The sequence below is a fragment of the Scyliorhinus canicula genome, chromosome 17 (assembly GCF_902713615.1).
Source record: "Scyliorhinus canicula chromosome 17, sScyCan1.1, whole genome shotgun sequence".
NCBI classification, from domain to species: domain Eukaryota; kingdom Metazoa; phylum Chordata; class Chondrichthyes; order Carcharhiniformes; family Scyliorhinidae; genus Scyliorhinus; species Scyliorhinus canicula.
The window spans coordinates 92,204,539-92,228,765 of NC_052162.1; the positions used below are offsets into that span (position 1 = coordinate 92,204,539).

A 24,227-nucleotide genomic window follows, 5' to 3' on the forward strand; every position below is an offset into this window, starting at 1 on the left:
TCTGGTCTCTTTTGTATCTCTCCACTCTCACCTTAAACCTATGCCCTCTTGGAGTATTTTGCCATTACTGGCTGAATCACTGTCTTATTTTCCACTCTCACAACTCAGCATCTTGCCGCTAACAAGGAGTTGCTTTTAAATGATCCCTCACCGCCCACTCCAGTCAACACACAAGCATGGCAGCGCACAGACCTGCTCATCGCTTTGCGGATGTCGACCTGCCAAAGGCTTCTCGACACTGTGGTTGCGATGTGCATATCCTGTTCCCCGGGGGGGGGGGGGGGGGTTGGAGGACCAGCAGTAGGGTCACCAACACCACATTGGCAGTGGCTGTCTGTCCGGGCAGCATGACCAGGCAGAACAGTGCCCAATGTCAGAAGAAGACCAATGATCTCCACTGCTGTAAGAATAAATTACCATCACTCTCCTGGCATCAGTATCGCTGCCACCCATCAAAATCCCCCCCTCCAAATCACCGGCTGAGACATCACACTCTCCCCAAATCCAATCTTCATGCGTATTCCTCAGAACCCCCTGGCACCTCACATGCCACCTTCTATAGACCCTCTGACCCATCAAGTGCACGGCTCACAAATCCCTTTCTCTGTCCCTGCAGGATGAATGGGAAAAAGCCAGGGGAGGGGGGTGGGGGGGTGGGGGGGGGGGGGGGGGGGGGCAAAGATACCAGATATCCGAGTCCTCACTCTCTTCTGAGGAACTGGCCCTGGAGATCGCAGCGTTGATGGACGAGAGAGCAGTCACTCGGATCCACTGCCTCTTCTCCCAGTTGACCTGTCTCAAGTGTGTTGTTCATGTCAGACAAAGCGATCCTTCCTGCTCAATGACCACATAGCCATTCTCTCGCAGGATCTACATCTATTGGGGCTGGACCGTCTGGAGTCATCTCATCCCCAACCCCCACCCCCCCCATCACACTGTTGCTGGTGACATCAGGTGGAGGCAGGAAAATCGAAGGGAGTCAGCAGTCAGAGATCTGCTGGATTCCAGGGCTCAGCTGGCTCCCAGTCAGATGCCGTGCCTCCGGAGAAGGTTCTCCCAGAGCTGATGCAGGTGCTAAGACATGGCAGTGAGATTCAGGAGGGGATGTCAGCAACATTTCAGAGAGTGCATAGGCGATTAGAGGAGTCCCAATGGCTACGGGGGCATTGGATGGCATCTGCAGTGAAAAGCCTGCAGCCTGCAACATCTTGAGTGGTGCTGTCCAAGGCATGGCTTAGTCTGTGATAAACATGGCTGAGAGCTTTGACATCATGTCCCAGTCACTGAGGGACATGTCCCAGCCGCAGGTGGTGGACATTGTTGAGGCACTGCAGAGCATGGCCCAGTCACTGAGGAGCACTGGAGGTCAACCCAGAGCCTATCACCAAGGAGTCGAGGGCAGTTTCCTGTTCTTCTGAATCACCTCTCCTGATAAAGGCGCATCTCAAGGGCAGCGGGCAGAACAGGGTGAGACAGCATTGCCTGTGACACCAGTGTCGGCCATGGCCCTCCGGCTCCAGTCCCTCCAGAGGAAGTATGCCAAGGGCATCAAGATAGAGGGAATGGGCACTGGGGAGGGTATGTGGTGGGGGGAAGGGGTGGGGGCGAGCACGTGTCGGAGGTACTGGGCGGGATTCTCTGATCCTGAGGCTAAGTGTTCACGCCATCGTAATCACCGTCGCGTTTCACAACGGCATCAATAGGCCCTCAGGAGCAGCGATTCCGAGCCCCTCAGTAGGCCAGCACAGCACTACAGCGACCGGCGCTGCGCCGACCGGTGTCGGGGCGGCGGCGCGTGATTCCGCCCGGCCCAGCGATCTTCCGACCAGGCGTGGGCTGAGAGAATCCCACCCACTATGTGTAGCTGGAGGCACAGTGGTCCAAGATTAATAGCCCCCAATTCAGACCCTGTCTAGTGAATGGGTGTCAGAAAAAAGATAGGAATTAGACTTTGGTATAAACTGTGGAACACCTGATCTTACTTCACAGCGAGTGATCATCACTTCCTGCCTTGTGTATATTTTTTTCTTTATTCATTCATGATATGTGGGTGTCACTGGCTGGGCCAGCATTTATTGCCCATCCCTGAGGGCACTTAAGAGTCAACCACAATGCTGTGGGTCTGGAGTCATATGTAGGCCAGACCAGGTAAGGATGGCAGATTTCCTTCCTTGAAGCACAACCAGATGGGTTTTTACAACAATCGACAATGGTCGTCATTAGACTTTTAATTCCATATTTTAATTGAATTCAAATTCCACCATCTGTCCTGGCGGGATTCAAACCCATGTCTCCAGAGCATTACTCTGGGACTCTGGATTACTAGTCCAGTGACAATACCACTCCTCCTCAGACAATGGCCTATCCCTCTCATCCTCCTCCAGCATGTTCCCCCGCTGCTGTGCCAGGTTGTCGAGGGCAGTGCAGACCACCACAAAGCAGGATACCCTCGGAGGGGGGGAGGGGGGGGGGTATACTGTGGTGCACCACTGTAGCCATCTGGGATGGCCACGTCCAACAAGATACAGAGAAACTCACAAAGCCTGGTGTGTAGAACGGACAAGCCAATACTCAGGCAGGCTCAGACCTTGAACTAACTAACTGATGTTTGGCTCTTTGATCGATAGCCGATTGAAACTTGTAGCGGTATCATTTGATACCTGGCGACTCTAAGCATTAAGACATAGATAACATAGAAAGAAGGGCAAACTCACTGATTGCCATAATTGGAACAGAGCCACAGAAAGACAAAGTAAAAGAAACGCGCAAGTTATTGTCAACATCTGACGGGTCTCGACCCAGAAGTAGCCGTGTCACTCCGAGAGAACCCACAAAAGCGTTTGAATTAGAATTCAAATTGGCAAAATAAAAGAAACCACAAGTGAAACCAGTATCGATCAAACCTCCAGAATTCGGAAGTGTGTAATTTGCATGCGTACTAACAAAGGGATATAAGGTAAACTCGATAGATTTTGTTGCGTGAAACTTTCGGGACTTGTGTCAATCGGAAAATAGCTTGAGCCGTACCCGTGTTTGCACCACCTCTTTATTCCCCTTGTTCCAAATTTCCGGGAGACAGAAGTAATTGTAGGGATGGCCATGAAGGCAATGGAACGTCTTATGCATCCACAAGAGCCCGAGGTCGCAGCGGCCAGTAGATCAGAACAGTGTCCCGTATGGGAAGAAGAGATTAGGAGATACCCTAAGGGGAAAGGATGGCCCCTATGGTCTGAGTTTTGCGCGAATGAAGAGACAGGTCCTGGCAGCATAGGACAGACTTGGTGGGACAGCCTGACCGAGATCCATAAGAAGAGTTTGACTAAGGTTTGTAAGCCGATGGCAATCGTGTCCTGTCTGGCACAATTGCGAGGCACAGAGGAGGTTGCAAGGACGCTCCGCAAACAGCTTGAGGTGAAAGAGAGGGAGCTATCAGTGAAAGCGAGAGATTAAATGTGCAGCTCCGGGAGCAGTTAGCAGCGAAGGAAAAGGAAACGGATGATGTCAAGAGGGCACATCGATCCTGTCTTGCCCACCTTAGCAGCTTCCAAATCCAGTAAGATATGGCCTACCAGGACACACAACGTGCTGCAATGGTACAAGAGACAAGATAATCAGGTACAGCAGTTAAAGAAACAGTGCGATGATCTAAAGGCAGCCTTCTGAGCACTCCACAGTTCCACCAGGGAACAGATGCAGAGTTTGGTGGATCATGCCAAATGCAGGCAGCAAATTGCAAGGTTGCAATCCCTGCTATCAGTTCAAAATCGGTTTAGAGACACCTTTAGCCCGCAGCTAGACCAGGAACATGGCCCCGATTGGCAGGAACTCAGTGAAACGGCCCAACGGTACGTAAGCGAGACCGAGAATCAAAATAGAGCCCCCCAGGCCCCAAAAAGAAAAGCACCCGCACCACCGATTGCACAGGCAGCACCCAACCCAATGAACCCCATTACCACGCAGCGCAGGGTTACCACAGAAGGCCAACCCGATTTTGTGTACATCACGCCATTAACAATCACCCAGTTACGAGATGTCCGCGAGAAGTTAGATACTTTCCACCCCACATCGGATCCACATCACTTTTTCGAGTTAGTAAAACAACAAACCCTCATGTATAGTTTAGATGAGCCGGAGCAAGTAAAGCTCATAGTTATGTGCTTAGACCCCTCAGTTAGTTCAGCCCTTCCCGACCCACAAAACGTAGGAGGAGGTAGCCTCCAAGAAATGAAAACGGCCATTTTAGACGCCATAGGATGTAATAGAGGAGTTCCGGTAGATGGACTCAACTGGTGCAGGCAGAAAAGGGAGAGCATCCAACAGCGTTTGCTGGACGCCTTTGGATCCATTTTACTGCTGCATTTGGTGAGTTAGCCCGGGCCTATTTATCAGCAGACAATACGGCCAAATGGACCCGTTGGTATCCCAAGCCGCAGAGGCAGGACAGAAGGCATGTGCTACATATGACACCTCAGACTCAGCACACAATGAAGTATGGGTTCCGAAACGATTGTCCAGAGCTTGGGAACAGTCTATACATAAAAAGACAGGGCAGGAAAGAGTGTACGCCACAATGAATCCAGTAAGGGCACACCAAGACCCTGCATGGGTAAATGAAGGCAGAGGTACAGCGCCACACCCCAAGATACCGGTATGCTATAATTATGGACATGAGGGACATTACGCATGAGAATGCAATGCCCCCCGAAGCAACAAAGGAATCAGCACCCAAACGCACCGCCCCAGAAACAATAACCGACCCATTCACAGTGTGAGCGCCCGACCAGATAATTCGGCCAAGAATGGCACTGAATGACGGTGTTCAGGCTCCCCCACTTGGGTCTGTGATACCCTTTGGGATAAGTCCGGAAGACCGGTCATTGCAGGCACAGTCCGGGGACACCCCGTAGAGTTCCTTTGGGACACAGGAGGGTCCCAAACCACGTTAAACTCCTCCACCATGTTCCTGAAAGAGATATGGGCCACGATGGATACCATTACCCTCAGTGGCTTTACAGGTCACCTCCAGCAAGGACACATCACAGCCCCTGTGTATGTACAGCTCGGTAATATTAGGACAAAACACTCTGTTGTTTTAGTAGATTTAGCCCAGGCAGCAGAACACATCCTAGACACGGATTTCATGAGTGCACACAACCTTTCATTCGACTCAGTCAACCGATGCATATGGAAAATGGCGAGAGCAGCGCGAGCCCCCGCCACACTCACAGTAGGAGAGTATGCCCATAGAATCAGCTCAGTAGGAGAGTCCTGGTTTGATCCACAAACCATTACCACAGACAAAGCGGTTAGAGGGCTTGAAAAGACATAAGGTAGCATTTGTCCAGCACAAGCTTGACTGCGGCAAAATCCCAGGTGTAGTAAACATTACAGGTCCCGATCCCAAGCCCCAGAAACAGTACGGCTTCCCCTAGCTGGCCGAGGGAGAGATAGCCAAGGTTTATTGAATCAAGGCGTGATTCGACCCATTGCATCGACAAATAATGCCCCGATTTGGCCAGTAAGAAAACCCGATGGATCATAGCGACTGACCATCAACGCAGGGAACTGAACAAAGTGACTCCCCTAGCAGCCCCCACCATTGCCACGATTCCCAAGACCATGTTGAGACAGGGACTTCAGTCAAAATTTTTATGGTGTTAGATATCAGTAATGGCATTTGGTCCATACCACTGGACAAAGCATGCCAGTATAAATTTGCATTCACCTTCCAGGGACAGCAGTACACATGGACGTGCCTTCCACAAGGCTTCCACAACTCCCCCTCCATCTTTCACAGACAATTGGCAAATGGCTTATCTAAATTTTCCCACCCTGAATGCCTTGTTCAGTATGTGGACGACTTCCTCCTGCAGACGGACACCAAGGAAGAGCACATATCGCTTCTTTCTGAATTATTAGAACTACTCACATCGATTGGTTGCAAAATTAATCCCAAGAAAGCCCAAATCCTTCAGAAAAAGTCACATATTTAGGTACGGTCATCACACATGGGAAGCGTGAGATAGAACTCAAACGCATTGATTCCATTATAAATTTGTCCTTGCCCCAAAACGTTACAGCACTCCAGTCATTTTTAGGACTGGTTGGATATTGTAGGAACCATTAGACGGATTCGCCATAAAAGCAGCCCCACTCTCTGATCTCCTAAACAGGCCCCATGGAAATGACTTCCACAGCACTCGGATGCTGTGGATGCATTGAAACAGGCCCTAAGCACAGCCCCCGCTTTGCAAGCCCCAGATCCACACACCCCATACGCGGTAGAGGTTGCGACCACAGACCAAACCCTTTCGACCGTACTCCTGTAGGAAAGGCATGATCATCTAGGACCCATAGCCTACGCCTCACGAGTCTTAGGTCCGGTGGAACAGGGATTTTCAGCCTGCGAGAGACACCTGCTAGCAGTTTTCTGGGTGGTACAGTACTTCTTGTACATAACCGGGCTCAATCCAGTAACCATTTTGACCAAGCACACCCCGACACAGCTTTTATTGGACGGCAGACTAAAAGACGACACAGTAAGCCTAATTCGAGCAGCGCGATGGACCCTTCTCCTACAGGACGCTACATCACTGTAAAACCGCCAAAAACTCACAAGTTTCTGGCCGATAATTTGCATTATGCAGGTACCACACATGAGTGCGAGATCATAGCCCCCAAGCACAGCACAGGCCCCTTTGTTCCCAAGTCGGTACCAAGAAAGACTGGTGACAGACCCCAGCCCACAGACAAAGCACTGATAATTTACGTAGATGGCTCCTCCACAGTCCTTGAGGGAAAAAGGATAACAGGCTGTGGTATTTATGTAGAGGACAAGCAAGGATGCGCTTTAGAAGAGATAGCTTTAAAGTTGCCTGGACACTTAGGTTCGCAGGCAGCCGAGTTAGCAGCCATTGTCCAGCACCCCGATTCTTCCCGAGCCCTGCAGACATATATTTGGACAGATTATATGTCTGCAACAGCCTAACAGAATTCCTACTCCTGTGGGAATCGAGAGGATTTATTTCCGCCGAGGGAAAACCTTTGCCCTCAGCCCCATGGCTCAAACATATCCTTCAGACAGCTAAAGGCAGGAAATATGGCATAGTTAAAGTAAGAAGTCACCATCATTCCTCGCCACCCGGTAAGGTGAAAGATGACGCCCTAGCGAAGGCAGGCTCACGACATGGCCACTTTTGGCAACCCCCCTTGAGTTCCCCAGTTACACACAGTTCAGATCTCACAGATGGGCAGCATGGTAGCATGGTGGTTAGCATAAATGCTTCACAGCTCCAGGGACCCAGGTTCGATTCCCGGCTGGGTCACTGTCTGTGCGGAGTCTGCACATCCTCCCCGTGTGTGCGTGGGTTTCCTCCGGGTGCTCCGGTTTCCTCCCACAGTCCAAAGATGTGCGGGTTAGGTGGATTGGCCATGCTAAATTGCCCGCAGTGTCCTAAAAAGTAAGGTTAAGGGGGGGGTTGTTGGGTTACGGGTATAGGTGGATACGTGGGTTTGAGTAGGGTGATCATTGCTCGGCACAACATTGAGGGCCGAAGGGCCTGTTCTGTGCTGTACTGTTCTAAGTATCTAAGTATCTAAGATTAACATCCAAGACCTAGCCCAGGCACAAAAAGAAGATGAGGCATTAAAAGAAATTTTTAAAGGAAACTTCTCAGCTCCCTATGAAAAGTTTAGGAATTCTTTGACGGTCCATGAGGGAATCGTTTTAAAAGATGGAAATTATGTAGTCCCCACCCAGGACAGGAATGAGATAATTTGTAAGTTCCATGATGGACATGGACACCAAGGGACAAAATCCACCCTTGCCCACCTGAGACCCCTCTGCTGGTGGCCTGATTTGAAAACCGACGTGTCCCATTATGTTGAATACTGTTTAATTTGTGCTCAAAACAACCCCAATAGGTATGCAAAAAAAGCCCAGCTACGACACACCCGCCCTGTAAATGGCCCATCGTCTGACTAGGAATGACAAAATGGACCCCACATTGGCACGCGCCGCGTTAGCACGCAAACTCCATGAACGAGTTTGGCACCCGGGAGATGGCGACAACTCCAAGTCTGACTCCCACCATGGTAACCTCTTCGAAAATCTTTTTGGAATGGAACCTTGAGGTATCCAGATGATGAGAGTCAGGAACTGATTGAGATTTACGGTGTCCTATTCTCTGATGGAACCTGCCCGCTTTTATGTTTAGTTTGTGTATAAATGTTATTCGCTCTCTCTTGTTCGACTTTGTTTTTCGTCCTCACGGGTGCTTTCTTGATGCAGTCATAACTACTCCTCTGACGCCACATGGCAGTTAGTGAAACAAGTTTGCCTGGAGCCCATATAGTTACAAATTCTTACCGCTCTTGGAAGGTCATTCAGGCAGTGGAGTAATGGCACTTATCCCCGCCCTGCCTGAGGACCCCTATACATTTGGTCAGCCAAGCTCGGGTAGTGGAGCAACGGCACTGATCACCGCCCTACCCAGGGATCCCACCCATTCTTACCCTGCTGCAGATCATACGTATCACCCCATTCGGATAATTGTTTTCAAAACTCTTCTACTGTTTTTTTCCTCCCTGTGGTTTAAAGAATGCTTTTTGCCACAACTTTTGCCCTTTCCGGCAACCCTTCGGTTGCTAGCCCTCACATACTATTTACATGTCAGAAACACAAGTTCGCAGAGGACAGAGAAATTGTCCGCCCACCCAGCCCATCGACCACAGGCTGCGAGAGTGCTCGCACAGTGACACAGAATTTTTTTTACGGATGTCTTGTCTCCGCAAATGGTTGTTTAAAAAAAATGAGGGAGTCACATATGGTGACGATTCTAATTGGACATTGACGTTAAGGAGAGACAGACAGACATACGAGATGTTAAAAAACACGATTATAACAGATACTATGCTTGATCCCTCAGAAAGATACGAAGATACTCAAAGGCATAGGAAAACCGGAACAAAATGAAGACGACCCATCGGCATCATGATTGTCGCTGAAACAGTACAGTTGCACACGTTACCCACCTCTACCCACCTCACCACACAGGCCCCGAACATGACTACCCAACACAACACCCAGCCCGGACACTGCATCACACACACACACAGAGCCACCGATACCTCCACATGGTGTGAGAATCTCGTTAAGTGGTATTCACTGTCCTACACAGTGGAAGCCTTACTAGTGATAGCCGTATTGTACAGTATCGTCCAGACAATCAGATTGCGAAAATGGAGGAGGAGAGCCTCCCACCTTCCAGTATACACATTTAGAGCCCCTTTCCTCGGACTCCAGCAAACCCCACACTCTTTAATGCATTCCGCGGTTGTTGTTTTGTTAATAAAGTTTGTTTTCCTGTATATGAATGTTAGTGACAGGAAGAAATGTGATGCTGCTATCTGATTTTCGTTTGTATTGTAAGATAAGTTCTTTGATTGTTAAATAGCAGCATGAGTGTAGTCTAGTTAGAGACAGTTAGAGGTTTCCCTTTTACTGAATGTTAAATGGCCCCTTAGAAATTCTTAGACATGTGTTGTTTAGAGGCAATTGGGTAAATTGTTTTGACCCATAGGACAGAGTAGAGTAGAACCTGTCCTTGGTTAAGGGTACCCGGCATTTCAGATAACAAAGAAGACCCAGTATTGTGATCCTTCATGCTTCTCATTGAGGATCAAGAGGGCGGAGTGTAGCCATTTGGGATGGCCACTTCCAACAAGATACAGAGAAACTCGCAAAGCCTGGCGGGTAAAATGGCCAAGTGAAAACTCAGGCAGGCTCAAAGCCTGAAATGCATATTCGTAAGCCAGAAGTCCAGACGATATCAAAGCTCCATCCAATTAGCATTGTAATGGGGCCAATTAGCATTTGATGGCCCATCTTCACCAAAACAAAGGACTGGTACTCAAGCAACCGGGACAGTCCCAGACATTTTGGCGGCACTCCCTGTTCAAGGGAAACGCACGCAACAGGGTCAGTGACCGCTTGGGACACGCCCAACCATCCAGATCCCCGCCCACTTATTGCCTAAGGAATCGAACGGAGTGATCAGAGATCACCCAATTAGTAAGGCCCAAATCGAAGGACCACCCAAAAGTGCGCGAAAACCCACAAGTATAAGAAGAAAAGTTTGCCATATGTTTGCTCTCTCTTTGTCTTGGTGCCCCGGTCACAGCCATCGCCAGGTGCAGCAACACCAGAAGCGAGTCCAAGTTCAACGCCCGCTACCAGATGGATGAGCCCAGCTGAGCAGCAGTTACTCCTTCGAACCCAATAGATCCAGAATTGAACAGCGGCCACTATTTTCTGACCTAAGCTGGATGCCCGCAGTTACGTGTAGGTGTAGTCAACTAGTAGTGTCTATGTTGCATGACTAATTGTGTGTAAATAAAGTACCCTTGATGAGGGGGTTATGGGAGTGATGTGGGGGGATGCCTACACACGTGTCATGGGCAACCGCTACTCGGTGGGGTCTCACTTGCTCTCCCGTGACTGCACTCCATCCCAGCAACATTCTCTGGGCCACCAGCAACATCTGCTCTGCATGATGGGGGCGGGGGGGGAAGTGGGGGGGGAGGTCGCAGTTCTGCTCATCCCCCTCTGGTCTTATCCCGCTCCTGGCAGTTGTGCATAGCCTTCACCTGCGGAGGGAGGGGGGGGGGGGAGAACACAAACAGCACAACCACTAGATGTTCTGACGCAAGCAGCCCAGGTGTTGGGTCGATGGTGGCCTCAGTGGCCAGGGCACCCGGCCATGGCGGTTGGCATGGGTGATGGCATGTGGGGCAGGGTAGGGGTTCCGCTGTCCCCTGGGGGGGGGGGGGGGGGGGGGGGGGGGGGGCAGGTTACGGATGTGTGGGGGTTATGGGGTTAGTGCCAGGGGCACGGACCAGTCAGCTCAGCCTGGCCACTCTGGGAATGTCATGAAGTTTCATCCAGCACTGCATGCCATGTCCGGGCGACGTTGCCCACGGCGCTGACCGTCCCTCCCACCTGTGTCCAGGCATGGTAGACGGCGGTGCCTGACGGCTTTACTCCCAGGTCAGGGTATAGGGACATCCTTCACTCCTCTACGGCATCAGTGAGGATGTCCAGTTCAGCGTCCCTGAACCGTGGCGCTGCTCTCCTTCCAGCCATCTTGTTAGCTGGGACGGTGTGTTTGGGGTGAAGGACCGTTTAAGTGCGACTGTGGCATGTGAGCCTCATGAGTGCCAATCACGGACCCTGCGAACCCGGCACCGTTTTCCATGGAATTCATTGTGTTCCACATGGCGACGGCGCTAGCCGATTGAAAATAGCTGAATTGGTGCAGGTGTTGCACCGTTTGTTTCTGCCGTAAAACGGCACACTTCCTTTATAAACGGAGAATCTAGCCCGAGATATAGCTCTTGGGGCAAAAGGGATCAAGGCATTTAGGGGGAAGGTGTGATCAGGTATTGAATCCGATCATCAATGATCATAATGAATGGCGGAGCAGGCTTGAAGGGCCATATGGCCTCTTCCTGCTTCTATTTTCTATTTACGTTTCTATGTATGATGAAACTATACCCCCTAGTACCAGATTCCCCAACCATTTCCAACAATTATTGAACTGAACTATTATTAATTGAAGCCACCCCACGCTGCCGGGAAACCCCGAGAATCTCAATGGCCGGAGATTGGTCACAATCTCCGCCTTTTCCTTCCTTCACATTACTAATTCCTGAGTGTCAATCTCAAAGAGGCCAATGTTTATTTTAGCTCTTCCCTATTATGTAGTAATACTCCATTTTTTATATTTCCTGCTAATTGACTCTCATTGTCTATTTTCTTCCTCTTTCTTTTTAGTCAAACTTTGATAACATTTTCAAGTCTTCTTTCCCATATCTAATCTTTGCAACAGTGCATGTCTTTTCTTTCAATTTGATCATATCCTTAACCTCCTCTGTTAGCATGGATGGATCCTCCTTTTCACAGAATCTTTCTCAATGAAATCATCTTTGTTGAGAGTTGTGATATATCTCTTTAAATGTCTGCCACTGCTCATTCACTGTCTTATTTTTTATCTATTTGTAAAATCTGCTTTAGACACTAGTTTCAGGCTGCCTTTTTACACCCTCAGTATGAAATTCCACAATAATAAGATCACTCTTCCCCAGAGGATCTCATTAAACGCCACCAGGTTTCATTTAACCTGTTCCCTGGTTGGTTCTGGAATGTATTGTTCTTAGAAACTTAAACACAGACTTCTATTTTGTCTTTGTGACTACCTTTGCCACCATTTTGATCAATTTATATGAAGGTTAAAGTCAATTATGATTCTCGCAGTAAGTTTCTTACAAGTCTGAATCACTTCTTGATTCATATTCTGTACAGTGCCGACAGACTACACTTATTCCTTCCATTGACATTTCTTATCTCAGCCTAAACCAGGGGTGGGCAAACTACGGCCCGCGGGCCGCATACGGCCCGCCAAAGGTCTTTATGCGGCCCACCAAGTCATTAAAAAAAAACATTTTTTTTCAATTTAAATTTTAAATTTTTTTTTAAGGTTAATTGGGGGGGGGGGGGGGGGGCTGTTGGGTTACTTACTGGTATAGGGTGGATACGTTGACTTGAGTAGGGTAATCATTGCTCGGCACAACATCGAGGGCTGAAGGGCCTGTTCTGTGCTGTACTGTTCTATGTTCTATATGTGGCGCCCAGAATCATAACCGGGTGAAGTAATTATTTTACTTAATATACTATGCAGCCCTTTAAAATTGTGAATTTCTGAATGTGGCCCTTGCACGGAAAAGTTTGCCCACCCCTGGCCTAAACCGATGCCCCATCTTGATGTCCTGAGCCATTTTCACTACAGCACTGAATACATCCCATATTAACAGACCTACCACACTACTTTTACTTTCCCACCTATCCCTCCAAAATTCAAACATTCTCAGTTCTCAGCCTTTGTACTAAATATTAGATCAAACCCATTGTTTTCTATTTGTGCTTTTAACTCATCTATCTTCCTTGGAAAGTCAGGGTCAGTAAGATAAAGAGCTTCTGATGTTGTCTTCTTCAACTATCTTTCCACATTCCGATCCTATTTACTTATAATCATACATTTATGCGCTTTGGCTTTTCCTGTCATATTCTGGTTATAAATTCCTATATCGTTATCCTACTTATTACTATCTGCTTCCTTATTTCCTCCCCTCATCTGAACCCTCCATTCACAATCCCCCCCTCCCCCCACACACCCACACGTGTTGCTTCCAGGACAACTCATCGCTTCTGTGATAGTGCCTTTACGTGGATGGCATTAGGTGTGGGTAATGCCATAAATGGGAGGAAATGCCATATGCAACACTTGAGTTCAAAATGACACTCATGGTGCTGAAACTATACTGCCAATATGGAGCCTCATTTTGCACCCCCTATTTTTCAACCATGAAAAGATGTCAAGGTGTTTCCTTACCTGGCACAAGGTGGCACCCTCAGCTTGGACAACTCTCACAATGGCGACAATGGGGATCCACATAATACAGAAGATGATCATACACCAGCCAAGTGCTGTTGCCCAGACTGGGTACTCAACAGACCCATATGTTGGTGGGGTGAGTGTTGCTAAGGACCAGATTAGGATTACCTGAATGAAAAATGATCACATAAAACAGGCAAGAAATCAAATGAAATGGATTATGTTCATCTTGCTTATTTTCAGTTTAACTCGTGAAAAGAGGTAACAGCTCCTTACTGCCAGCAAACACGGAGAGATAAAAATCCAACAGACTCTCCACCACAGCCAGAAGAGCCAAGTCTGTCCCCCAATCATCATCTCAATGTCCTTGATGAATCTGTTTACTCCTGTGAACAACAAGAAAGCAGAGACACAATCACTTGGTTTGTACTGCCTTCAGGCAACTTGTTTACTGTCGAAGTTCATCTCGGCCTGGGTGTCACTATCAAACAGGTTAAATGAGAGAAAGGATCATTCAGGATTTCAAACAGGGTGAGTAAAGTGTCACCAACCTATGAAAGTAAAATATTTGTACAAATCCCAAAAGACTCTAAGGGCAGAATCATCTCAGAAATTGTCAAAGTCTTCTTTCAGGTGAGAAAAGTGACCTTTAACCCGCCGCCATCAATTATGGCCTTTTCTGCCAATCTGTGTGACACTTCAGGAAAAACTGAGCAGCCACAGGTTCCACGCCAGATCGCTGGTGGGAGGCTTCTGATTTGCCCGTCCAGTCATTACCTTGGCGTTTCAATGATCTGGGCATTGTATTTGGAGGCTGCACCTGCACACAGCAGCCACAGTTCAGAATTTGCTGGAAAGTCATGCCTGCCAGACTCCGGAACCATTTTGCCCACCAATTTGCCAACGTCTCCCTCAAGCGCCTGCTTTATGCACTCTACCCGTGCTCTGGATGAAGAGTCACAACCAAGGTCAGCAGTCCAGCATGGGAGGCAGTGACGGTGGCCGTGGTGATCAGTATCAATGCCCTGCAGAAGAGGACAGCAATCAGGTGCCGCAAGAAGACGAATGAACATCTCTGTTCTGGCAGAGTAAGTCACTCTTCTCATCAGTTAAAATTAACATCATACCCACTATACATCTACAGAGATCTTACTCACTGCCATTATCATGGAGACCACACTCACTCTCCCACACGCATCATCATCTCTCTTGTGGGTCGTCCTCAACATCTCACTGCTCCCACTCACCACCCATACACATACAGGCATAGTTATCATCTGCCCTGGCACATGTCCTGTTTGCACTCTCTCCAGCTCTCTTGATACAGGACTAGCTGGCAAGAGTCCCTACAGTGCAGAAGCAGGCCATTCAGTCCATAGAGTCCGCATGGACCCTCGAAAAGAGCATCCTACGTTGGCCCAATCCCCCACCCTATCCCCATAATCTACCTACCAATTCGTCTATGAATTCCTCCTGTGTGTTGCTGTTAGGGTCAGCGTTGAGGACCTGGCTCATGGACATTTTGGGAAGCACGGTAGTACAGTGGTTAGCATAGTTGCTTCACAGCTACAGGAGGGCAAGGTATCAGATATGTGGAGGGATATTGGTGCTCAAGGTACTCACTGACTTTGAGAAAAAAGCAATCTAGCTGGCCGGGAAGGACATGGGCCACTCCTTGGCGGCACTCAACCAGGTGAGGATGCAGCACTGCACCATCCTTCAGACAATAGTGCAGTGTCTCCTGTTTGCCAGCCACTTGCCATGCACTAATAAACTCTCCTTTCTTTCGCAGGCTATCTGGGAAGCAACTAAAGGAGTCATAGAATCATAAAATTTGCAGTGCAGAAGGAGGCCATACGGCCCATCGAGTCTGTATCAGCTCTTGGAAAGAGCACCCTGAATAAGCCCACACCTTCATTCCATCCCCGTAACCCAGTAACCCCAGCTAACTTTGGACACTAAGGGCAATTTAGCAAGGCCAGTCCACCTAACCTGCACATCTTTAGACTGTGGGAGGAAACCGGAGCACCCGGAGGAAACACATGCATACACGGGGAGAACGTGCAAACTCCGCACAGGCAGTGACCCAAGCCGGGAATCGAACCTGAGGCCCTGTAGCTGTGAAGCAACTATGCTAACCACCGTACTACCGTACTTCCCAAAATGTCCATGAGCCAGGTCATCGACTCTGACCCTAACAGCAACACACAGGAGGAATTCATAGACGAATTGGTAGGTAGATTATGGGGATAGGGTGGGGGATTGGGCGGACGTAGGATCCATGTGGGTCCATGTGGACTCTATGGACTGAATGGCCTGCTTCTGCACTGTAGGGACTCTATGAAAATGGATGAATTTGTGTGCTCTCTCAAAGATTGCGTCCATCACCTCCTGGATACACTTGTGTGCAGAGGCTTGCGTTCTGCAGAGGTCATCTGTAGAGTTCTGGAAGGAGCGACTGGTGTAATAATTAAGTGCCGCAGACACTTCATCGACATTGGCAGTGTATGCCCTCCAAGTATCTGTGGTGCCAAATCCTGCAGCGGAGGCAGATGTGATCAACCCGACCCTGGACATGCCGAGTCCTTGGTGACAGTTGTTCTCAGACATCTGCAGGTATATCAAGTGCCAGCTGTAGACCCTGAGTCGAGTGAGGCACCTCCAAGTGATGGCTCTCTGAAGTTCATCCTCAGTGTGCAGAACAAGCCCCGCCATCCCATCCTCTTGATGGCCAATGTCACCTATGAAACCTTCTTCTTCTCTCCTGTATCAAAGTGATAAGAATTTTAAAAAAAATTTAGAGTACCCAATTATTTTTTTCCCAATTAAGGGACAATTTAGCGTGCAGACACGGAGAGAATCTGCAAACTCCACACTAGCAGTGACCCAAGGCCAGGATCAAACCCGGGTCCTCGACACCATGAGGTGGCAGTGCTAACCACTGCACCACAGTGCTTGCCCCCCTTTGAGTGAGAAGAATGATAGCGAGGTTACCAGGCACCGTGCTCCTGGCAGTCTCCACTCTGTAACATCAAAAAGAGTGACTTGATGGCAAGCGTTTGAATCTAAGCACCACTCTTTGTCCATTCAACATCTGAAGTTGTCTCTCAGCTGCCTTAGCTGTGCAGCGCAGTGGGAAGCATGGTGGCACAGTGGTCAACACTGCTGCCCACAGAGCCAGGGACCAGGTTTAATTCCAGCCTTGGGTTACTGTCCGTGTGGTTTGCATTTTTTCCCCATGTCTACGTGGCTTTCCTCTGGGTGCTTCGGTTTCCTCCCACAGTCCAAAGATATGCAGTGGTTTGCCCCTTAAGTTTACAACGATGTATAGGGAGGTGGGGTTACGGAGATAGGGCAGGGGAATGAGCCTAGGTGGGGTGCTCTTTCAGAGGGTCAATGCAGACCCAATGGGCTGAATGGCATCCTTCTGCACTGAAGAAATCTTATGGCTCAAAGTAGATTGAGTCATGTCCTGGCCATAACATTGGTGTTCCTTAGGTTAGGTATTACGTATTTGGCAAGACCCAACACCACATCTGCCCCCACACCATATGATTGCGTGGTGACAGCTTTGGCCACTGTACTGCACCTGAGCTCTCCCCTCAAGCTCAGGCATTGTCCTAAAATTCATTTCAAGGTCTTGCGCTCAACTTGGTTCTGGGATGCACTTGTCAATAGAGACTTCAGCATAGAGCCAAGGCCAAAGAGCTCTATCCTTGAGATGTGGGCCAAGGCCACCTTCCTAAGGGGATATTCCAGCTTGTTCAGCTGGACAATGGACAGCACTATGGCTGTCGTTGAATTTGGAAATCTGTGTGCCAAAGGTTAAAGGCTGAGCAGCAATCATTGGCACTTTCACACATAAGTGCTGCTTGAATGGGCGCAATTGTGTGACTAGTCTGACCCTGAACATGTAATTTAAGCTCAAGCTAAATGGTCTCACCTGCAAAGTCTGACCTTTCATATACCTTTTCATTATCCTTACCCTTGTCTGCATCCTACCTCCATAAGCACACCACTGCAACCTCCCCTACCCTCGTACTCTCTGATTAATTTGAATCTTGAGTCCGTGCTGACTGCCACCCCTAATGCCCCCCCCCCCCCCCCACACCCTCTCACCACCACATTGAAGCCCATGTCCCAGGCTTCTCTTTCCTTCCCTCTCTCTCAGGCCCTTCAAACATGCCTATGGCCCTGCAGCAAAAGGCAGCCTTGAAAGCATTGCTGTGACTTGCCTCTGACCCTCCACTCCCCTCCTCCACCCTACAGATGTGGAGCTTCTCCATAAGCGCTTCACCAACGTTGAGTGAACTCACCTCCGAGCTCCCCTTCGAGTAATGGTCACCAATCATCGACATGGGCACCACCATTACACTACCCACCAGGTACGGGGTATGTACTGGTGCGACTCGGCCAATGTTGTCTACCTCATACGCTGCATGAAAGGATGTCCCGAGGCGTGGTACATTGGCGAGACCATGCAGACGCTGCGACAACGGATGAATGGACATCAAGCGACAAATGCCAGGCAGGAATGTTCCCTTCCAGTCAGCTAACACTTCAACAGTCAAGGGCATTCAACCTCTGATCTTTGGGGAAGCCTTCTCCAAGGCGGCCTTCAGGACGCGCGCTAAAGCAGAATTGCCGAGCAGAAACTGATAGCCAACTGTCCTGGCTTGAGACAATTCACACCTCTTTAATCTGTGATTATCCCTCTCTCCTGTCACACCATCTGGACCTGTAAAGACTTAATTACCTGCAAAGGCACGCATTCAAAGTATCATCTTGCATCACTGACTTTGTCTATATATGTGTTTCTCGAAGCCACCTCTTCATTCACTTGAGGAAGGAGCTGTGCTCCGAAAGCTAGTGATTCGACACAAACCTGTTGGACTTTAACCTGGTGTTGTAAGACTTCTTACTGTGCTCGCCCCAGTTCAACACCAGCATCTCCACATCATGCTCACCAGGTTTGAGCCTTTTGAAACCAATCGAACATCGCGTCACTCTGACATTGCGGCGCTTTATTTGATGTGGGAATATGATTCTGCCCCATGAAGCCGATAATGACGTGCCACCGGAAGGCGTGTCTAAGGCCTTCTTATGATGTTTCTGCTGGTGCCGCAAAATATGCTTTCTGCGGACAGGAGCGGAAAATCCCAGCCGAAGAAAGATTAGCGTTTCAGATCTGGACTGCAATGCACAGGTCCCTGTTATCAGAATGGGGGAGGGACAGGAAATCAAAGCAAGTCTTTTATCAGGTTTGGATTGCAACAATGCTGACCTTCTCTGATGTCACCTCCCAGGTTGGAGAGGTGAGGCTGGGTGCCCCTTGGAGCCATCCCTGGGGTATAGAACATCCCGGTGTTGGCTTACTCCTGTTCTCAAAGATCTTCGACAGGTAAGCAGAGCATTTTAATTCTCAGATATGAAGAACTGTCTTTATCACATCAACCAATTCATCTCCTAAAATCCTGACAGTGCAAAAGGAGGCCATTTGTCCCTTCGAATCCGGACCGACCCGCTGAAAGAGTACCCTACGTAGGCCCACTCACCCACCCTGTAACCTCATAATCCCACCTAACCGATGGTCACTGCGGGCAATTTACCATGACCAATCCATCTAAGCTGCAGATCTTTGGAGAGTGGATGGAAACCGGACCACCCGGAGGAAACCCAATCAGACACAGGGAGAAAGTATCAATTCCACACAGGCAGTCACCCGAGGCTGGAATTGAACCTGGATCCCTGGCGCTGTGAGGCAGCAGTGTTAACCACTGTGCCATCATGCTGCCCACCTGTCTTCCTTTCTCCCCAGACACATTAAGGCACTTCAGTACTTTTATTCTGCATTACTTACCGTAGATCCAGCTGAGACCAATGAGTTCCAGCAGAGCTGTTATCATGAGAATCCATCCAGTGCAGTAATAATCCATTAGATATAACCAGTAAATCCCAGCCTAAAATTAAATCAGAATTTGAAAAATGTTACATGATAAAACCATCACATTTAAATATTCTTAATAGTTTTATTGTCAGATTGAAGGAATATGAAACAATTTCCGCTTTCACTCAATTGCAAAACACCCAACTCTAACTTATCTCTTCAATTAGTCCTCATTCTTTTAAGCTCTGAAATCAGCCATGTTTATGTGCTCTGCCCCCCCACACCTCGCGCGAGGCTTTGATAACAGGAGTATGCAAACACATGGATGTCCTGTACCACAGGGATAGCTCCAAGAAGCACCCAGCCTCACCTCTCCGATCTGGGAGGCGACAGCAGAGAATGTCAGCATGGTTGCAATCCAATCCAGTGCAGAACATGGCAGGTGGAACATCATGTGGAAAAATGTGGACGTTATTTTACTTTGCTATGAAAACCAGAAATAGAACAGAATCGTAGGGACCCTGCATTGTTGAAGGAGGCCATTTGACCCATCGGGTCTGCACGGACCCTCCAAAAGAGCACTCTAACCCAGGACCACAGTCCAGCCCTATCCCCGTAACCCCAAACGTAACGTGCACATCCCTGGATATTAACGGGCAATTTAGCATGGCCAATCCACCTAGCCTGCACATCTGTGGACTATGGGAGGACACCGGAGCACCCAGAAAAAACCTACACAGACAACTGGTGAACATGCAAACTTCACACAGTCACCCAAGGCCAGAATTGAACCCGGGTCCCTGGCACTGTGAGGCAGCAGTGCTAATCACTGAGCCACGGTGCCACCCAATGCGGGATGAAGTCTCAGCTGCCAGGATATTCCGTTCCACCGGGAGCGCACCCTGCCCGCAGGATTCCCGGTTGTGTGGGGTGGTTACAATGGGAAATGCCACTGGCCAGCAGTGAAACAGATAATCCCGTTTCCAGCAGTGGCTCGCCATTAAGAAACATGGCGGTGAATTCACCCTGCAAAGCTTATGAAATGGTGAAAGATTGGGAATTGCTGATGTCCAAATGGACCTGGGCGTTCTTGAGCATGAGCCATGGAAAGCGAACATACAGGTGCAACAAACAATTGGGAAGACAAATGGTACACCGGCCTTTATTGCAAGAGTATTTGAGTACAGTAAAAAGATGGCCTACTACCAATTGTATACAGCCTTGGTGAGACCACACCTGGAGTATTGTGTACAGTTTGGTCTCCTTATCTGAGGAAATAGATAGTTACCATACAGGGAGTGTACCAGAGGTTCAGCAGAGTGCCTCTGGGGATGGAGGGATTGCCCTATGAGGAAAGATTGAGGAGACAGGGCCTGTATTCTCTAGACATTAGAAGAATGAGTGAAAACCTCATTGAAACATAAAAATTTTTTATAAGCCTCAACAGGGTAGATGCAAGAAGGATGTTTCCCCTGGCTGGAGGGGTCTAGAACCAGGGGACAAATAAGGGGCAGGCCAATTAGGACTGAGCTGAGGAGGAATTTCTTCAGTCAGAGGGCGGACAATCTTTGGAATTCTTTACTTCAGAGGGCTGCGGAGGCTCAGTCATGTTCAAGACTGGGCAGCACAGTATCACAGTGGTTAGCACAGTTGCTTCACAGCTCCAGGGTCCCAGGTTCAATTTCTGGCTTGGGTCACTGTCTGTGCAGAGTCTACACGTTCTCCCCGTGTCTGCATGGGTTTCCTCCGGATGCTCCGGTTTCCTCCCACAGTCCAAAGATGTATAGGTTAGGTAGACTGGCCATGCTAAATTGCCCTTAGTGTCCAAAAAGGTAAGGTGGGGTTACTGTGTTCAGTGGATAGGGTAAAGGTGTGGGCTTGGATCGGGGCTCTTTTTGCGTGCCGGTACAGACTTGATGGGTCGAATGGCCTCCATCCGCACGGTAAATTCTATGATTCTATGATAAGACAAATCGATAGATTTCTGATTATTGAAGGCATCAAGGGTATGGGATTGTGCAGGATTATATTGAAGTAGAAGGTCAGCCATGATTTAGTTGAATGGCTGGGAAGGATCGAGTGGGTGAAAAGTCTGCTTATGTTCCTATTTCCGATGCTCCTCGGCCGAGCTCGCACTGGGACAGAAATGTACAAACTAGTCACCCCAACGCTGAAAGCGAAGTTTCCAAAAAATCCTGCTGATTGAAAAGGATGACATTGTAAATCTGATTTGCTAGGTGTTACATTCGCTGCATTTCATCTCTTTAACCAGAGTTTGTATTTATTTATAGCAGATGGGGAAAGGTAAGTCAGTCCCATACCATTAGTGAACAACATTAAATAAGTGGAAAAACATCAGTGGCAACACACTTCCTTTTCCGGGATGCGGGGCGTCGCCGACAGTGGGATTCTCCCTTCCCGTCATTCGCCAATGGGATTTCCCAATGCGGCCACCCCATGCCCCGGGAAACCCGAGGGCATGGCTGTGCTGCCGGCAGAACGCAGAGTCCCACTGGCAGTGAAGCCCATAGAAGGCCTTACTGTACCACTGAATTCTGTGAGCTTTCTCACGTGACAAGAGCTCAAAAGCAATGTACCTGTGTTACATACAGAAGACCAAGGACATAAAACGACAAGCAAATTCCAGCTATTAGATGAAGGCGATTTGTTTGTCGAAACTTCGGGAACCGATCCAGCAGGATGGTTAGAATTGTTTCTGATGAAAGAAAATGTTAAAATGGATTAGTGCTTAATTAATTAATAATTAATTAATTAATAATTTACCCAGACGCAGACAAAGCTCATCTGATGGTTTATTGATTCGTAATGTTAAAACAACACATTCGATAAAATATGTATTATCGTTTGAATATTGTATTCAATATTGGTTTACGTAAATACTTGCATCCTCACGGGACGTGATGTCATAACACATGTTCTAATCAGTTTTCCATAGTCAGCATCATATGGAAGCATGAAGAAATCTCCCGCTAAATCGCTCTACCTTTCGAATGTTTGTATTACACATTGATACTACCCATCCCGTCATTGAGGAGGCCAAATACTTGCAGACCTGGTGAGTAGATGAGGACAGATTCCTTGACCATATGTTCTGAAGAAGATTCATGTTGGACTTAAAGCATTAACTCAGTTCTTCACTCCTTAGATTATCACAGACCTGCTATGTTTTCCCAGTTTTTTTCTGTTTTTATTCCCCCACCCAATTGTCTCCTCTCTGAAACATGCATTTGACCTAGTCCCACTCCTGATACTCTGGTGTTATGGAAAGTTTTAGCGAGGAATACATAATTATGGTCCTCAGACATCAACCTTTAACCTTTAACCATTTAACCTTAAAAAGCGATGGGCTTTTAGCAGGCCGGGTCAATAAAGTCCCATAAAAATGTTTCCTGATCAAAGAAAGCCTCCAACCCACACATTTCTGGCTTTATCTGAGCCAGGAAGGTGGGCGAGCAGTAAACACACACCAAGGAGCAGGTTGATAATTTGAACAAGACTGCGTCAATGGCGTTCAGCTTTAGCTCCATGGAAATTCAACAGTTAGACCATCTAGGAGGACTTGGTGGATGCAGAAGCCTCCCACAGTTGGGAATCTCCCAGCAATCTTCCCACCAAGGCCTCTAATCCCATTATGAAGACTGCAGACCCACCACCTCCCAACACAAACTTCCGCCTCCAATTTCAACTTACCCCAGCCTCCACCAACCACCACTCCTCCTCAAGTCTGTGATCTCTCCTCATCTCAGGCCCACAGCACCAACCCAACCTGCCCATAACCAGGATCAGTAAACCATCCAATCTCCCACTGGCTCCAGATCCACAGGATCAACCAGTGTCTCAGTTGAAATATATCACCCTTAGTATCACAGGTTTACCTAACCCTGGGGTCATCATCCACCATTTCTCTGCCCAAAGAGAGGACCAGCCCATCAATATTTTGTTTCCCCTTGTGTAACTGACTAAGGGAGTTTAAGATGACCTGGAGCTTCCAGTGTCATTGTGGAGAGAACGGCCCCAAGAGATTTGGAGACCGAGCCAAATGTCCATTGACTTTCAATGACACCAGATGATCCTGGCAGCGGACTGGTCCAGAAAATCCTGCCCGATGTCTCCCTTCTAGCAAGGAGATTAGGAGTAAAGTTTTGTGTCAGATGGTCATTCGTCTCTTTCCCAGAAAGCAGTGGAGGCTGGGCCACTGAATTTATTTAAGGCTGAGTTCAATGGATTTTTGATAGACTAAATAGTCAAATGCTGAGGCAGTGTGGGGGGTGGTGGGGGGGTGGGGGTGGGGGGGGGATGAGGGGGGGTCAGGAAAGTGGAGTTGGATCCACAGCCAGATCAACTGCGATCTTATTGAATGGTGGAGGAGGCATGAAGGGCCGAATGGCCTGCTCCTCTATTTATGGGATGTTGGTGACACTGGTTAGGCTAGCATTTATTACCCATCTCTAATTGCCTCTGAGAAGGTGGCGGTGAGATGCTTTCTTGATGCCTTCTTAAACTGCTGCATCCTTGAGGTGCAGGTATATCTGAGGTGCTGGGTAGGGATTCCAGGATCTTGACCCAGCGACAGTGAAGTAACGGCCATGTATTTCCAAGTCAGGATGGTGAGTGACTCAGAGGGGAACTTTCAGGTGGTAGTGTTCCCATGTGTCTGCTGCATTTGTCCTTCCAGATGGTAGTGGCCATGTTTGGAAAGTGCTGTCTGAGGAAACTTGGTGAATTCCTGCAGTGCATCTTGTAGATGGTACACACTGTCAAATTCAGCCCCATGTCTCTTCTGAGCTTTATTCATTGTATGCTTTCAATTCTATCCACTGTTTAGGTTTTGGTGTATCAGTGATGGAGGGTTTGAATGTTTGTGGAAG

At 48.5% G+C, this 24,227-nt stretch overlaps 1 protein-coding gene across 1 annotated transcript in view; it reads right to left on the reverse strand.

The window, feature by feature from the left end:
- Positions 1-24,227, reverse strand: part of LOC119951480 (sodium- and chloride-dependent neutral and basic amino acid transporter B(0+)-like) — a 90,629-nt gene that overhangs the window by 2,793 nt on the left and 63,609 nt on the right. Inside the window, exons 8-11 of the mRNA XM_038774690.1 lie at positions 21,936-22,054; positions 19,312-19,411; positions 13,728-13,837; positions 13,449-13,619 (exon numbers count right to left, since the gene is read on the reverse strand). Of these exons, the coding sequence (XP_038630618.1) occupies positions 13,449-13,619; positions 13,728-13,837; positions 19,312-19,411; positions 21,936-22,054 (500 nt within the window). The remainder of the gene's footprint in view (positions 1-13,448; positions 13,620-13,727; positions 13,838-19,311; positions 19,412-21,935; positions 22,055-24,227) is intronic.